This window comes from Myripristis murdjan, chromosome 15 (assembly GCF_902150065.1).
Source record: "Myripristis murdjan chromosome 15, fMyrMur1.1, whole genome shotgun sequence".
Lineage (NCBI taxonomy): Eukaryota > Metazoa > Chordata > Actinopteri > Holocentriformes > Holocentridae > Myripristis > Myripristis murdjan.
The window spans coordinates 4,625,687-4,639,677 of record NC_043994.1 but is presented as its reverse complement, the minus strand read 5'-3'; the positions used below and the strand labels follow the sequence as shown (position 1 = coordinate 4,639,677).

Below are 13,991 nucleotides of genomic sequence, written 5' to 3'. Positions count from 1 at the left end.
TCACACGGGGGCTTGCTGCGTGCATGCGTATGTCTTTGCATGAATGTATATCTGTGTGTGTGGAGGAGGACAAGAGGATTAGCACAGGGCAAATTAGCTATCTCATCTGACATATTACTCATATATAACCCCCAAAAAACTCGACTGTCCACTTACTGGTTGTGTATGTGTGTCACAGTGTGAGTCATTATTGATGGTCTCTGATGTCAGCACAATTTAGAGTTAGCCTCAATGGGAATTAAAGAACGGGAGCATGCACAGCTCTCATTTGAAGGACTGCATTCAGAGCTTGCTTGAATTTATATCTATACAGCGCAGGAGATGACTTTACATGAGGGAAAGTAAACCAAGGCACACTCAATAATAGGGTAGATATATGGTGGAATTGCGGTAATAAATGAAAAGCAATACAATGTAGGGATGGGTGATTATGTGAGCATACAGACCAATATTTCAGTAAACACAATTACAGGAGTTGGGCAATGTAAGTCATGAATCAGCAAAGAGATAGACAATAAAGCGGTGTAGCTGTCTGAAAACACTGTCTTCTGAATTCTGAAAGCAAATGTAAACTTTCAAATCGCTGAGTCAGTCAATACAGGGAAAGATGTGAGCCCACATGAATGATGCCTCGTGGACGATAAGCATACATATGGCACATCCAGCGGAGGTCTAAGGGGGGGCTGAGGAACGCTGAGGTTGTGTGTCTGCGAGGGTGCTCGGTTCAGCGAGGCACAGATGGTAGATGGAGGTCCAGAGGTCGATGGAGTGAGGCTCAGCAGGGCCACAAGGCTGGATGAAGCACGTAGGCTGCAGCACTCAGGGAGTCGGACAGAGTGGTGAGAGAGTCTCTCAAGGATCTTGTCGACTCTCTCTGGAGTTAACTGGACAGAGGTGTTGTCAGGCTGGAGACAGGCACTCTAGAGAGGTGTGTGTGTATGTGTGTGTGTGTGTGTGCGTATGTAAGACAGAGAGCAAGAGAGGCCAATGCAGCAGGACACCCTTCAACAGTTTCAACAATGAAGCAGGTTCACATGACGCCAATGAGGTCCATCAAAGTCAGTTTAAGACAAAGTCCAAGGAAAAAGTCCATGGAAAATAAAGTCGAAAGAAAAGACTATTGAAGGCAAAGTAGAAGGAACAAGTCGATCAATGACAAATCAAAGGGAAAGATCTCGCTATATATGGATTTATGGGACCAGAAACCACAGCTTGACAATTCTTGAATTTGTTTATTGAGTTAGAATATGGATTTCATGGTGGCTTATATGATTGATAAATTAATATTGGGCAGTTGTGGTGATGTTGGTAGGCTGGTCCTTCACTTCAGGAGGCCTTGTAGATGAAGGCAGAGATCCTCACTCTCTAACCTACCAAGAGGAAGAGAGAGAGAAGGGATGGAGACATGGGGGGAGATGAGATGCAAAAGCAAATGATGATTATGATTTCTTTCCCAGTATAGAACTTGTAATTGTTAACAGGAAGGAGCTACAGATTGAACAAAAGTAGGAATGGTCAGTTGCAGTCCCACATCTTGAACTTAAGTTATTATCATAATCCCCTTAAGTCATGGATTTTTGTGCTCCCATATCTACCCCGTACAGTTGTGGCATTAATAAGCACAGCTTGTGAGTAAGTACAGTATAAAATCATACAAGTGCAGACTGAACAAGCTATACAGTGTGCATCAGAGCAGAAGCGAGTGTGAATCCCAGAGGTCTCATGAACCTTTATCAAATGTTTCATACTGTATTATTTTGTGCAATATCCAAGTGTGACTCATCACAGACATCCTGGTGCCTCGGGGATAACCAGAAACAAGGATGTGTATTAGTGTTTTATGGTTTCACAGTGGGGAGCATGTTTTCACGGCTCTTAGGCGAACGAATGGGATGGTATAGCTCTCAGGTTATCGCACTTACAGTAAAGATCACAGAGTTTTCAGGCTGGCAATCCAACACAGGGAGAGAAATCACGCTTAATTAGCTGATCTCAACAGGATGCAAAGAGGAGAAGTCGTCTGGCAGGCTGCTTTTAACTGCGGCGTCTGTACATGCACTTTGCTGTGTGTGGGCATGCATGTGTATTGGTGTGTGTGCCCGCACATGATGATTGACACGGGATGGGTATTGCAAAGCAGGGTAGGGCTTTATAAGATACGTGATATCATGCCTTGTCAGATCTCCTGATACCTTTTTCTCTATCCCCATATCTCTCTACCTCTAGCCTCTCATTTCCTCCATCCTGTTCTTTATCTCTCCTTATAAACATCCTGCATGCAACTCTACCTCATTCCTCACTATCTTTCTGTCTTTCTTCTCTCCTTTTTCTCTCTGTTATCAGTCTCTGTCTTCCTGCTTCCCTGCAGGAAGGCCTTACTGTGCTCCCATAGGAGAGCCTGCAGCTCCCTCTAATGATATAATTATAGCCAGTGAGCCAGTGTGATGACTCAGGCTGATTAGAGACATCAAAACAACACAGGCTCCAAACACAACTTAGACAGAGATGGACAGAGAGAGTTAGGGGGATGGGGGATGGAGAAAAAGGAAGGGAAGGAGAGAAACGAGAGATGAGACATAAACATTAGAGAAAGAGGAATTAATAGCAAGAAAGGCCGAAAGAGCAGGAGAGGCAAAAGTGCTGACAGCGGACTAATGGACTTTGTAACATCGGCCATTTCTAACTTTAAAGAAACACCTACTTTATTTGTTTTTAAACTAAAATAATTGTGCAGATCTCAGCACACATACAGCAAACTGATGCAAATAATTAGTGCTGTTTGGAAGAAAATCACATTTTTTTTATTGCCTGTATCGGTTTTCTAGCCCTTGTATCAATATGTATAATTTTTGCACTTTATTGTCATATAATGGTGTGACATCTCCATTTTAGTGCACTGTGTTAAGTAAGAGCATTGTGTGAATTCCATTTTGATCAATTTAAATGGAATTTTTTTTACTTATCATAAAATATTTTCTTTTATTGTTATATAAGTTGTATATTGAGGTATATTTTATTAGTCTGCCCAGGTATCATGCAGCAAGCTGTATTTTCAAGCCTGTTTCCTAAAATGAAACACTCCCTTACAACTAAACTGCATTCTTAATTACATTTGGTGTCATTAAGAGTGACGTTTCACATATGCATTTCTAATCCACACTATATCATGTCGGGCAGCATTTTAGCCAGTGTTGTTACCTTTAGCCACCAAAACAACTTGGTTAATGTTAGAGAAAGGTTAAGTTTAGACATTAAAAAAAAAAAAAAACACTTAACATACATACACAGTAACATAAGTCATAATGTCGCCAGGGTGAAAGACACATGTTTGACTAAGGGATTACAAATGTTCTTGTGTTATGTTACAGACAAATGTAATCTGCGTCAAAATATTCCCTTGTATCATAATTGAGAATGCAGTTTACAATGCAACTTTAAGGAGACACACCTTATATTATATGGCTCTATCTGTATTGCAATGTATCATGATACAAATCATGGCCCGCGCACTGTGATACATATTATATCACAAAGTCCATGCCAATACCACGCCTGTTACAATATGTAATACTTTAAAGGTTAGAGAAGCAAGATTGCAGTGGTAAAATCCCAGGTTTGAATGTGCAGACAGAAAATCGTGGTACAGTCATTGAAGTGAGTTAGCAGCACTCACCTCTCCCTCCTCAAATACTGTCAAAGTGCCCTTGAGCAAGGCACTCAACTCCCAGAAGCTGCAGTGGTGCTGCACCAAAACCAGCGGGCGGAGGCTGTGGTTGAGTGTGTGGCGAGGCTCCACATCAGCACTCAGGACGTCTCTCCTTGGTGAAGCAAAGGTTAAGCATGTTATCTGTTTCATACTAAATGGCTATTTAAGCCTGTCCACAGTAAATTTGCCTCAATCACCGCCAGCGTTAAAACCCAAACACCTCGTGTCATCTGCGATGGTTTTCCCCACCCAAACCCAAGGTCTGAGCTTCACTAAATAAAACTTGATCGATCGCCTATTAATGTATCTGAAGGCAACTATGATTTACTTGTACATAGCAAACAAGACAGCTTCCATTTTTCTCCGCTAATGGTATCCGTCCGAGCAATAACTCTTCTTGTCTTATTCAAGCTCCATTACATGTAGCATCCATTTCCAAGGCAGTTTATGTCTCTGTGAGCTTTACTCGATGTGACTGAGCTGATAAAGCAAACTGAAGGGCTGTTTGGTGAATATGAATAGAAAGGCGTTGTGTGAGAATTGTAAAATGGATGTTTGGGCATTGTAAATGGTTTGTGAGTTGTTTGTTCAATTTAGCTTATCACGGTAGTAATTACAGTTACAGGAGTGGTAAAAGAAACGCCTCAGAAGGAGTCTGCAGGACTTATACAAGAAACCCTTGAGAGCTGTAGCGCTGTAAGTGGTTATTTGATGATTTAAAATGGCTGTCTGGGTATTGAAGACAACTGTTGGAAATTAAAAGTGGGTAAATACAAATCTCCAAACCATGTTTAATTCTGTGTGATGGTGCAATTACTGGACAGCATTAACTTCTCTGTTTCTCTGTGAATACCGCGTGGGGGATCAGTAGACATATCCACACCCACACAAATGTATATACGCACACTGATATAGGAAATGCACACCTTTCTCCTCTCTGTCTTCCTCTGTCTTTCTGTGTCTCACTCACACACACACACTCACACAAACACACCCCGACAGAAGTCCGCTAAGTCCTTATTTCCCAAGAGTGTGTTGTTCAAACATTAATGTGACTCCGTCTTCTGTTTGTTTCCCTGCAGAGAGCAAGGAGGTGTACAAGAGACAGGTCCTGTCAATCACGTCCATTGCCATGGCGATCAGCCTTCTGGGCACCCTCTGTATGGCCCTCTACTGCCGCAACAAGTGAGTGGATGACTGCACACACACACACACACACACACACACACACACACACACACACACACACACACACACACAAGGGAACAGAGTGAAATTGGGTATTTTTAACTGGAATAACCCGAAGGTAGATGCCACTTTTCCATCCATCCAGATCTGACATGTAGGATTTTCTTGTTAATATATTGACTGGTACACTAGTTGCAGTGACATGCAGACATCCCAGTAGTCTGCATCTTGCTTTCATTTTAATAGAGAGTTGCTCCAGTGATTGTTGATATTCATAGAAAATAGAAAAAAAAAAAAAAAGAAAATCACGCATAGTCTTAAAACAAATCAGTCCTGTTAAGTTTAGACAATCTGATTCTGCCAAAGGAGGCATGCTGTTTGTGTGGGAGAGACTTAAGTTTTGCTGGATAAAACAAGTTGAGACATTAAACATTTTTGTGTAAAATATCAGCCCATGTTTCTGCGTGTGCTCTGCTTTGTTAAATGTCATACATTAGCTCAAACAATTTGTAAATCTCATTACGTGCACACAGACGTTTGTAGCTTAACATAACCCAAAAGGTCAGCTCATCTCGCCCCCACATGCTCTCTCTCTCTCTCTCCCTCTCTCTCTCACCCTTTCTGCATATTCCATTAGTCCATGTGCTATGTGCTAATGTCTGTGTGCAGATTAACTGGCATAAGAGCGGTCTACATCTATATCTGCCCGCAGGAATTTGCTTAGCTTGGCCATAAAGATTGTATATTCTTAACAGGATGGGTCAAACATCCTGCATGTAATGGCAGTCAGTCATTTGGGGTATATGGGCCGTAGAGCCTGCTGTGATAGATGGGACTGTAATTCCATAGGCTTCCTCTGTAATATAATGATGTGAGTGAGTGAGCAGCCCGTCAACAAGATAATCAGATCAAGGCATGATGGACAGGCACTTTGAATGAATCCGTAATTGAGTCAGGGAACTAGCTTGTTCAGTGGAGATGCTGCATACAGATTGGGGAAAATGTGCATGTAAAGCTGATGGATGTGAATAAAGTTAAAGTTAAAGGCGTATTTCCCGCTGCCAAACGATTGCAAGAATAAAACTCAACTAAATACACATGAAAAGGGAAGAAAAAGAGCCAGAGGAGCAAACTTCTCATAGCTCATGCAATCATCACTGCTCCGTGGAGAGCAACATGCATTACTCAACATGGTACAGCTATATAATTTCATCCATTAATGAATAGCAGGAATTCACGAAGGGCAGTTAGTTATCCTTATTTTTTGAGAAGATGCAGTTTTTGGGATGTAATAGAAAAGTAACATAACAAGTAGCATAATGAATTACTTTTGAAGTGAATAACAAGCCAGCAGTAGCAGCAATGTTAGAAAACTTTAATGTCATTCAAAGAGAAATTGGTCTCATGGCGAATCAGCAGACATACTGTGACGAATGATGAATGAATACATAAGACATGAAGTATAACCACATATATGTAGTGCAGTGGACGCAAGTGACATGTGCTATTGTAAATAATGTAATGAGTAAAACTGTACTTTACTATTCATCCTCATGCATGGAAGCACAGGCTATAAAGGTCTGGAAAAGCTCAAACTAACCGGTTGGTTACAAAAGTTTGGCTACAGGACGTTGACATCAATTGACCTCTGCATTGGTCCTGACTTGAGTGAATGTTTGACCCAGTTTCCCCTCAGGGATCAATAAAGCATTTCTGATTCTGATTCTGTACCATTAATGGTAATAAATAAATAAATAAATAAAATAACATTTTAAAAAATGAATCTTAAGAGCAGGATGTTTATTGTGTTTGCGGCAAGATATATGCTTCCATCAAATACAGCAAGCATAACCTTTTGCAAGATAAAGCATCAGCTAAAGTGCTGGATTTCAAGAAGCGATAATGACATACTCTGCGATAAGTAATGTCTTTCCAAAAGCAGTATGTACCATATGTCACAGTCCTGGAAAACCTAATTGAAGTTGCAAAAAGGTGGAGATGATAGGAGGATAGCATAAGCTTGCTGGTAAAACACACCATTATATCTCATACAGTTTTGAGGCAAGAAAACTGTGAAGTCTTCATCGACTCTCTCCAGTGTAATGAGCTTACTTCTGGCAAACAGAATTAAGTCTTTATTCAAAGTTTTCATTAATTCTTTTCATTCTCACGTCCCGGGTCAGTATAATTTGGCTAGCATTGTAACTAGCATTGTAATAACTGAGGACTCACTCTCTCCTGTAGGAAAAACAAGCGAGACGGGCCTCTTTGGGATATGTTCTTAAAATTCAGAGGCAATAAATTTGCAACACACCGCTCTAGAAATTCCAATTATACTTTCTCTAACATGATTTCCTGACCTCTTGCTATGAACCAGTGTTGTGTTTATGTGAAATTAAGGTCAGCCTCACTGATTGACTCCCACAGTCCTTCTCCTCACAATGAATACCCAATAGACCAAGATTTATAATCAAAAATGTAGAAAATGCATTTTTTGAGAAAAGTAAAACCAGGAGAATCATACTAGCCAGGGTCTTCAGTCCAGACAGTGCTGACACTAACCCTCTTAACAGAAATCATTCAGCGCCGTCAAGGTCTTTAAATAACAAAAGTAAACTCTGCCACCTGGGATTCAGGGTTTTCAGTGAAAGAGGACAAATCCTTGTTAGTTCTGGTCTGTAGCAAGTCATAAATTTAAATAGGGGGCGCAGAAACTTCCATCGATGAATCATGCTGGCTTACTTCCCTCTTTTCCCTCGTCTCGAAGGGCACTGGAATGTACCATGGCCGTTGAGTCACTGTTTAAAAAGTTTGTGAAAGAACTGAGAAATTTTTGATAAAAATTCTGCATATATAGCGCCACTGATACAGAAGCATGTCCCAGCATTTTGGGAAACGCACGTTTGCAAGATTCCTGAATATGTAAATGCATAATAACAACAATAACGACTCGTACCTTTAATCTTTGACTCCATTTGTGTAGGTTATTGAATTCTTCTAGGAACTTTGTGAAATGTGAATGTTACATTTTGTAACCCAGTGTTTATGTTGATTTTTCCAGTTTGCAGTCGGCACAGTTATATTATCTGATCGGAGCATCTTGGAGTTTTTAGGCGAGTTATTGAGAGTCTGAGTATTTAAGAGTACTTGGAGGAGGAGCTGGCATTAAAATTAATCAGATTGTACAATATTAATGCCTATTTCAGATGGCAACAGTGTGTTCAATGTTTTTCTAAACTGGAATTGAGATAAATGAAGCGCCAGGAGTTCCTCTCGATCTAATAATTAATAATAATCTAAGAGTTGGGTCCAGGATTTGGTTTCTGCCCCATAACTCTCTGGACATCTGTCTCATTACTTCCATTGATCCAACTGCACTCCAACTGTTGCAATTTTTCACTCACTTCACACTCAGCAATTAGTCCTTAAGGCTCCAGCTTGAAATGAGTATGGCTGAAATGATTAAGGGGGGTGGTACTACCTTGCCAAGATTAGAATCAGAGATGATTGCAGAACATGCTGTACACCAGGTCCTCAGAACCAACTTTACCAACAATATCATACTGGGAAGTATTAATTCATCTAAAAGGCTGTTATTTTACTTGAGAAACATATAATCAAGGATATTCCTGCCTCTCCCCCACTTACAGTGCCTTGGAGAGGTCTTTTTCACAACACTGACCTTCTCATTCTAATTTAACAATAGATAATAGGGTAGACAAATTGAATGCTGGGTTAATTTAAGCTGCAAGCTACTTTGCCTGGTTTGTAGCAGGAGATGTGAGTTCAAACTTGTTGAGACTGAGGCAATATCCCATGCTCTTAAATAAATTGTAAAACTACAGAGAAAAGTGGGTTTAGTTTGGGGATTTGAGAAAAATGGAAGTTTCACTGCTGAAGAAGGGCTTTGATTGAAGAATGAGCGATCGATTGAGGAAGGTTGTAGGATTTTGATATATCTGGCCCAGCAGATTGTGTATAACTTTCACTACTGAAAGCTCATGTTACCTTCAATCCTTTTGATGATTAGTGAAATCAGGTGGTGTAGACGTAACAGTGTCCACAGTTTAGCACTGGACGCCACTGACTTAGCAGCAACATTGACCAAAACATCATTTGTAAAGTCCACTTGTGCAATCTCAGTTGCAATTTTCTCTCTTGTACTTTCTCCAGGAGGCGCAGAGAGAAGCTCCAGGCCCATTTAAAGGAGAGTCGCAGCCTGAAAAACTACAGTGCTAACTCCTCTAATGCCCTGGATCCCAAGGCAAGGATGTCCAACACCAACCTACAGATGCATAAGGTGACTACTGCTGTTTTTTTGTCTCTTTTTCATCCATTTAAGGAATTATTGAAGGATGCAGACTTACCCACATGCATCTGGAAGACATCTGCAGTCATGTTGGTCTTTCGGCATGGTCCTGTTTCTCCTCAGTGTGACGGTGTCGTTTAGAGGTTTAGAAAGGACAATATCAGCAAGACTCAAAAAGGAGAGTTCATAACTCTTCCTCAAAGAAACTACTGCATAGTCTTTTTTTGCCATGACTTACTGCCATTTGCACCAGCAGCAGCACTGGCAACTAAACAAATACTCTGGTTTTCATTATCACAATTGCATTACTGTAAATATTCATTAAAATCATTTATGTTTAGATTATTGCTAAAATGTCAGTCAAGTAACATCTAAAATATTATGTCTGGTGGCAGTGTGCCTGAGGAGATTATCATAAATCAGACACATATTCATATGAGGCTCCCCTGCCTTATCACTTCTGATTGCATTCATCCTTCAGCAGAGTTTTTAGCCGCACCTTAAACATGGCATTTCAAAAATCCTTGTACGTACTTCCGCAGCCACCTGGCCACTTGCATTAGGCTCACAGGTCTTTGAGACAGCAATTGTTCGGTGGTTTGGGAGCGTGTGGCCGGCTAGTGGTGTCATTCATAATCTTCTCAGCAGTCTTTGTTGACACTTCTATCCCAGCTGTGCCCCTTGAAGTAGCTGGCATGGAAAACATTACCTTAATTTGGATGTCAGTCAAACCCAGAGCTTCCGCTGCCTAGGGAGTGTGTTTGCGTGTGCTTGTGTATTGTTATGCACAGATTAACCATCGCTACGCATCTCTCATTCTCAGTGGGTGATACAGGTCTCAAGGTTACCTATTCAGTGCAAAGAAAGCTATACTGGTTTGACACAAAGCCTTATTGGATGAACTGTATTTTTTATTACTCCAAGGACAATGTAGCGCAGTTTTAATCTACAGTGAAGCAATTGTTTTTACACATGTATTGTGTAGACATTAGGGACGCCCTATTCATCATAAATAAAACAACATACAAGAAATGGATAAAACAGTGTGTGTTAAAAGTAATGAAATTCATGTATTTCAGGGTGTACATTAAACAGAGACAATTACTGGAATTAAACCTTGCAGCTAAAGAAAGGAGGAAGCACACAATACGCATTTGTGCCTGATATCTGACTCATGCTTCATGTTCTCCCTCAAATCTGAAAATCCAAATGCAACAAACTTCATTTATACAGTAGTATTCAAACAAGACAAATACTTAATCTTATTTAAAGCCTAAACTGTATTTGTCAGCGGCTAATTCCTTCGGACTGTCATTGGTATCAGTTTGGATGACACTGTTTTCTCCTTCCTTTTCTCATTTATTGGCAAAACAAATCCTCGGGCTAACCCTTTTATCAGCGGCCTTCTGTCAGGTAACATTGGGACAAAACAAAATTCACTTTTCTTACTTGTATAAAAAGACCTGAGTCCATGAACAGATTAAATGTGCACAACTTTAATACAACAAACAAATTTATAGATATTGCTGATCGGTAATACATGTACAAAATTAATGTCTACAGATAAGCAGCTTCTTCCCTCAGGCTGTGAGACTACTTAATGCACCATCTGCACTCCTCCATGCTTAATAATTCTATTCTTTACACAATCAATTAATCAATCAAGAGAGAACCACATTTTAATTTCACTATACAACTTGTTGTATAATGACAAATAAACTTCCTTGTATCCTTGTAAATTAAAAGATATCCTTTCTCTCGGTGGAGAGAGTTGATACAATGGGTACTAAGTTTGCAAAGAGGTCCAAACAAGGGACGCTGGCTTCAGCCATCAAAATTTGATCTAAGTTGAGATGGTCAAGAAAATGATGAGGCACACTGCGTACTCATCTTTTCACAGTCTTGGATGTAAAAAGATGATTTCCATGGGTAAATATTCAAGGCAACACCTTGGCTGGAAGAGCCATCCCACTGATATCATGTGCACTGGCTGTCAATCACAGTCAACTTGTTACACAGACACACACTAAAATCTTGTGCTGGTTCTACCACCCACTGGTACGCCGGCCTAAAACAGCTACAGAGTGCCTTAAACCCAGCAGGGGAATAATAAGACAAAGCCAATTAGACAGGACAATACAGAGCTGAATCAGAAGGACAGAGAATTAGAGACTGAAAGAACCAGGATAGTTAATCACCTGTCACTTTTGATGCTGTAATGACCAGAGGGTCATTGCAGCTCACAAAGGGTGAGCTGCATTTCAAAGACAGACCTAACTGAGCCGTGACAGTAATCAGTATAATCATCAATTCTCACCTGATGACTGTGGCAGGTGCACTTCCTCGCCTTTCCTTCTGGCTCAGTTCTCTGCCAAGGACTACAAGCCAGCTTCCAAAAAATACATGAAGATCACGGCAGTGTTTCCATGGTGACACCATTCCCATGATTTTTTTTTTTTTTTTTTTTTTTTTTGGACATCCACATCTGTCAATAACATGGTTGGAAGACAAAAATGGAGACGAGTTTTGGGATTCACTTTGATGTTAGAGTGGATGTGTGCACGTGACGCATAATTTATCGCAAAGATTTGTCTGTTACAAGTTAATGCTATGCTGCTATAGGAGCCATATTTATTTTTCATCCCAATTATTGACGCATTATTGCAAAATGGGCATCAATGATTATATTATACATGGTATTTATATTTATATAATTGTATAAACACGGGATTTCAATCTTAATGTTACCCTAATCATTTAGATAAAAGACCCTGATGTGCTCAGGATAATATCTTCTCCTAACAGCATGAGCTTGCAGACACGGATGCTTGCATGCATGGACGCACACTGACTGTTAATTATAGGTTTCGTTTTCCTTTAAATATGTGAACAGGCTCTGCAAAATGGAAGAGAGTGACTGTTTCATGTTTCTTTTTTCCCCACAAACATGTTCAACCTGAAAATCGAAACACCACAGAAAAAAAGATGTTCGGAGCTTGGTTGAAAGCATACTTCTTTGTTTTGTAATGATATTTCATTAGTCAGTTATTGTTGACAAAGTTGTTGAGAGGAAAAGGCGAGCAGCATTTCTTGTTGGAGTCACCTGTTTTCCTTATCCACCAATTTAGGCGAAAATCAGGAAAAAATGAATTGCAAAATTACAGTGTGTTATGCGTTCCATGTAACTTATTTGTCCATGTTTTTCAGCACCTCTTCTGAGATGGACTTACAGTAAAAGCTGTACAGTAACTATAATACTGTGTGATAATGTTGATGATTAGTGTTTGATTTCTCCAGTGTAAGTGCAAGTTTAAGTGAAAGTTTTATGTGACCACACACCATTCTTAGAGTAGAGCAGAATTAAACTGAATGCTACAACCAAGTAATGCATGGTTCAAAACTATTCCTTGTGGCTCTAATTTGTCTAACTAATTGCTCTTTTAGCAGAACCACATGAATTACTGATTATTGTTTACAGACTGTACAGAATCTATTGTTGAGAAAAACAAGTTTAGCTGATCTTTAGTCTATAAATGTTGCTTTTAAATCTTGCTTTATTTATTTAATTCCAGAAGAGCCTTTTGGGAACGTATGCAAATGCATTCTATTTGTTTATTTTGTGCCTACGCACACAGATTCACATTGATTTCTGTCTGCAGGCAATCAATTACCAAAATTTCACAACACAGAGCAACAAGCACAAGGTCATTGGTGTTTTAGCAACACACAGAAATAATACACACACACACACATACAGATATGTGCACAAATGCCTTATACACAGTGAGCCAGCTGATAGTAAACACAGTTAATTGTTGCACAGAACAGACAACAGAATGAGATATGCCTACCTTTGAGTGCTTTTCTCTGTTTTGCATCTCTGTTTCAGCTCTGAGAAAGGCTTTAATCGTGTGTTTTTTTTCTTTTGACTGTAGCGTAATGACAAGGTGATGTGCATCTTTTCACCTGCGCCTCATCTGAATGTCGAGAACCCGCTTTTGTTTGATGCTCCACATCTTGCAGCTGCCCACGTCCATGTAGATAAACACCCCACAAAAACGGTGTGGTTCACCAAGAGGGCAGCACACGTACCGTGCAGCGGCCAGTTATGGAAAATGAGCACTTCTGATTATCACCACAGGGCCCTTTGTTGGAATTATTTGATTAAGCTGTGAACTTAGCGCTGACTATGAGTGAGCTGCTCTCTCTCTATCAATCAGGTTTTACTGCCCCATCAGGAATTCTACAGGTGCTCCAGACAGTCCGCTTGCCATTTCCCAGCCACATAATTACTACTCCTCTGTTTCTATTATGGACAAAGCCATCCTGTGCTTATCTGCTTCATGCTATTCCTAAGCTTAGGTCTCAATCTATAGTGCAGTGTGTGTGTCTGTGTGTATGTTGTGTGTGTTTATAAAGCTGTGAGCCTGTGTTATGGATGTCAGCATCTCAAATCATAAAAATCATCTCCTGGTTTCCTGCGGACGGTCTGTCAGTGAGAAAACCTCAGTGCCAGCGGCGTGCACTGTATGCCGGCCCCTATCTCAGAGATTAAAACATCCATTTCAGTACACACGGACACACACACACAGTCACACACGCACACCTACACACACCCACACACATCCATTAATATATGCCGTTGCATGCTCCCACTGTGCCACCAACATCCACACTAGGCATCAAGTCACTGTCAAAGAGGCAATTACTTTTGCCCGTTGTATAACCGCACAGTTATGGAGATAAAGACCAGAGTTGCTTCCCCTGAAGCTGTGCAAGAAAACATGA

General features: G+C 40.3%; 1 protein-coding gene across 1 annotated transcript in view; it reads left to right on the top strand.

Annotated features, from left to right (window-relative positions):
• Nucleotides 1-13,991, top strand: part of nrg3a (neuregulin 3a) — a 374,977-nt gene that overhangs the window by 345,892 nt on the left and 15,094 nt on the right. The window contains exons 5-6 of the mRNA XM_030070973.1: nucleotides 4,789-4,891; nucleotides 9,068-9,194. Of these exons, the coding sequence (XP_029926833.1) occupies nucleotides 4,789-4,891; nucleotides 9,068-9,194 (230 nt within the window). The remainder of the gene's footprint in view (nucleotides 1-4,788; nucleotides 4,892-9,067; nucleotides 9,195-13,991) is intronic.